Source organism: Octodon degus, unplaced genomic scaffold, assembly GCF_000260255.1.
Source record: "Octodon degus isolate 3935 unplaced genomic scaffold, OctDeg1.0 scaffold00220, whole genome shotgun sequence".
Taxonomy (NCBI): Eukaryota; Metazoa; Chordata; class Mammalia; order Rodentia; family Octodontidae; genus Octodon; species Octodon degus.
The window spans coordinates 1,926,324-1,929,250 of NW_004524796.1; the positions used below are offsets into that span (position 1 = coordinate 1,926,324).

General features: G+C 33.0%; 1 protein-coding gene across 1 annotated transcript in view; it reads right to left on the reverse strand.

The window, feature by feature from the left end:
* The window catches only part of Cubn (cubilin), a 301,005-nt gene that overhangs the window by 196,734 nt on the left and 101,344 nt on the right, over positions 1 to 2,927 (reverse strand). Inside the window, exon 27 of the mRNA XM_023705447.1 lies at positions 1,236 to 1,423. Within this exon, the coding sequence (XP_023561215.1) occupies positions 1,236 to 1,423 (188 nt within the window). The remainder of the gene's footprint in view (positions 1 to 1,235; positions 1,424 to 2,927) is intronic.

The following is a 2,927-nucleotide window of genomic DNA, read 5'->3' on the forward strand; positions in this document are numbered from 1 at the left end:
TGTGTGTGTGTGTGTGTGTGTGTGTGTGTGTGTACTTCCAGCATGGAGGATTGATCTACGTCCTCTCACATGCCAAACAAAGTACTCTCTACTACTGGGTTATATCTCCAACCCTAGTTTTCTTAAACTCTTTTAATGTCCCAGTGTATAAGTACCTGAGACACAAAGTTAGTTGAAAACAATTTGTGCTTTCAAGAACATCACAGTCTTATTAGAGGACATTCATGATGACAGTCAGAACTGGTAAAATAAATATGATCAACTGCTGTGTTTGTGCTATGAACAAAGGGCTTTAAAAGTAACTTCTCTGTCCTTCTCTAAAAGGAAAACAAGGAAAAAATGTCCTGCTATCACGTACTTGTCACATCAGAGAAGATTTCTAATGAAAACATCATATGTAGATTCAAAAAGTATTATCAATATAGGTGAAATAAAGATGTATAGAAATAATATATTAATGATGAAAAATAAATGCTAATTCTAAATAGCTTGAATGAAATTGTTTTTAAAAGTATAAAAATAGAGGGCTGGGGATATAGTTCAGTGGCACAGTGCTTGCCTGGTAAGCTTGAGGTCCCGAGTTCAATTCCAGGTACACTGGCCAAAAAAAAGTATAAAAAGACAAACCAATGTATTTAAATTAATATGTTTACTTAATGTGAAAATTTATATATTAATTCATATTATAATATTATAAGTAAAATGTGTAGCTGCTTAACTTTTAATCTCTAGGCTTAAATTTACACCTATAAATTAGTGACAAAGCTTTATTAAATAAAATTTCTTATAATTAAAAATAGCAGATTGCTTAAATATTTACATTGCCTACTATTCAAGTAACTTTTACTGCATAGCATTTCATACAGAGTTGAATAAATATTACAGTGGTCATTTTTATAACAAGCAGAAAATTCCATTTTACCCTAAGAAAAATGAACTGAAATGAACCTAAATTTAAAAATAAAAGTGAGAGACAAAAGCATAATACTAAGTACTAAGCAAACCAGGTATCCTATAAATCTAGCTCAGATTGTACTAGCATACAAATGCTTAATATTCAGTGATACAGTGAAAGAGACATGAAATACACATGTTCAAATAGCATGGGTGGTTAATGTATTATAAGCATATAGGGCAGGATCTACAGGAATTCGATTCTAAAAACAAATGAGTTCTAATTTGGTTTGTGTGCCTGATCAGGAAATTCCATGACCATTGAGCTCCAGAGAACCTACCTCTAAATAATCTGTGGCACAGCTTGCATCATATTCCAAATCAAACGCTGTGAATGTGTAGTTCACCGTGTTGCCTTTTGTTGCTCGGATGGTCCAGTTGCATCGCTGATTTTCATGATATGCATTTGGGTAATTTATACTCTCCAGTATGCCGTAGGTTTGATTGACTATTACCACATTCTCACATGCTGAAAAAAAAATTATTGTTAAGAATCACAATCATATCACAACAGTGTAAATTGTTGCTCTAAAGTAAGTGTGTGATTTTCTTTCAAGAAACTATCTAGATTAAAAATTATGTAAACATATTTATTAAGTGCAACAATTTTAGGGTGAGTTTCCATTCAGAATAAATGTGAAATAGTAGTTATGTCAGTTGAAACTTTAAGATGCCATGAAAAATTGAATAGTTATGTTTAAAAAAAAGGGATCAAATTCCCATGAATTTGTAGACAACAGAATAACTTGCTCTCCTGACAGCAGTCTGCTTTTTTTAAAATGAAGTGTATTATACATTCTGGGTTTCTTTCCTGTAGCTTTAGCATTTGGAAGAGAAAAAAAAATCTCTGATCTTTGAATTGAACAGTTTGAAAAATACAAAGTCCTATGTGAATGCTAAAAATGAATAATGACATGGTTTTTTTAAACATTCAAATATCTGTTTGAAATTCACAACAATGGCTCTGTTATCCCTCTAGTTATTTGCCAGGAAGTACCGAGAGAAGAGAGGAAGCTTCAAAGACTAAAATACAAATAAAGTCTTTAATTTTGAAAAAAAAAAAAAAACCTGTTTTCAATCCAGTGGTAGCATTTTCTTGAGTTGAATTTTCCACAAAACCATACTTTAGCTGTGTCTACTGCCAAATTCAGCCAATCCTAATGACTTGGACAAGGCCTATCTATGCCTTTTGGCAAGTCTTTCCATGTTGTCTTTACTATTTACTATAAAAGAGAATTGTAAAATTACATTGAAAGTGTGTGTGAAAAAAGGTTAGCAGACACATTTCTGTGATAACAGAGCTTTGTGAAAAATGGCTACAGCACCACTGACAAACTTTAATTTGGAAAACTAGGCATTGGATTTATAGCCCTTAAAAAATCTTTCTTTAGGCCAGGGAGATAGCTCAGCAGCATAAGTGTCTGCCTGGCACGTACAAGGCACTGAGTTGGATCCCTGGTATCCCAACCCTCCAAAAAAAAATCATCTTCCTTTGCTGGAGCTGGCTTAAAACTCAAACCATTTCTCTTTTTAAAAATTCATTAGGTCATAGTACTACACAATAATGATAAATTTCTGAAGACAGCTACCAATTAAAATGCACTATTCGAAATTATTTAGAATTCAGCCTAACTCTCAGAAAGAAGTAGATACGAATCTGCAAATTTATGTGTAAACAAGACCTAAAAATTAGTACTCTTTCCACTAATCCAAGGATAAGGTACATTTAGAATGTGATTTAGTGCCTTTCAATTCTGTTTAGGTAATTGTGTAAAAATTATGGATAATTTAAATTTAGTGAGATAAGCAACTATACTTTCAAAAAGTAAGCATAATGTTTTTAAAATTTATTTTATTTTCTTTATTTATTTTGCATTTAGTGTGTGTGTGTGTGTGTGTGTGGCCAGCTCAGCCCACCAGGGGGCGGGGCTGGCTGGCATGTGGTGCTGGGGGATTGAACCGTGGTCCCTGTG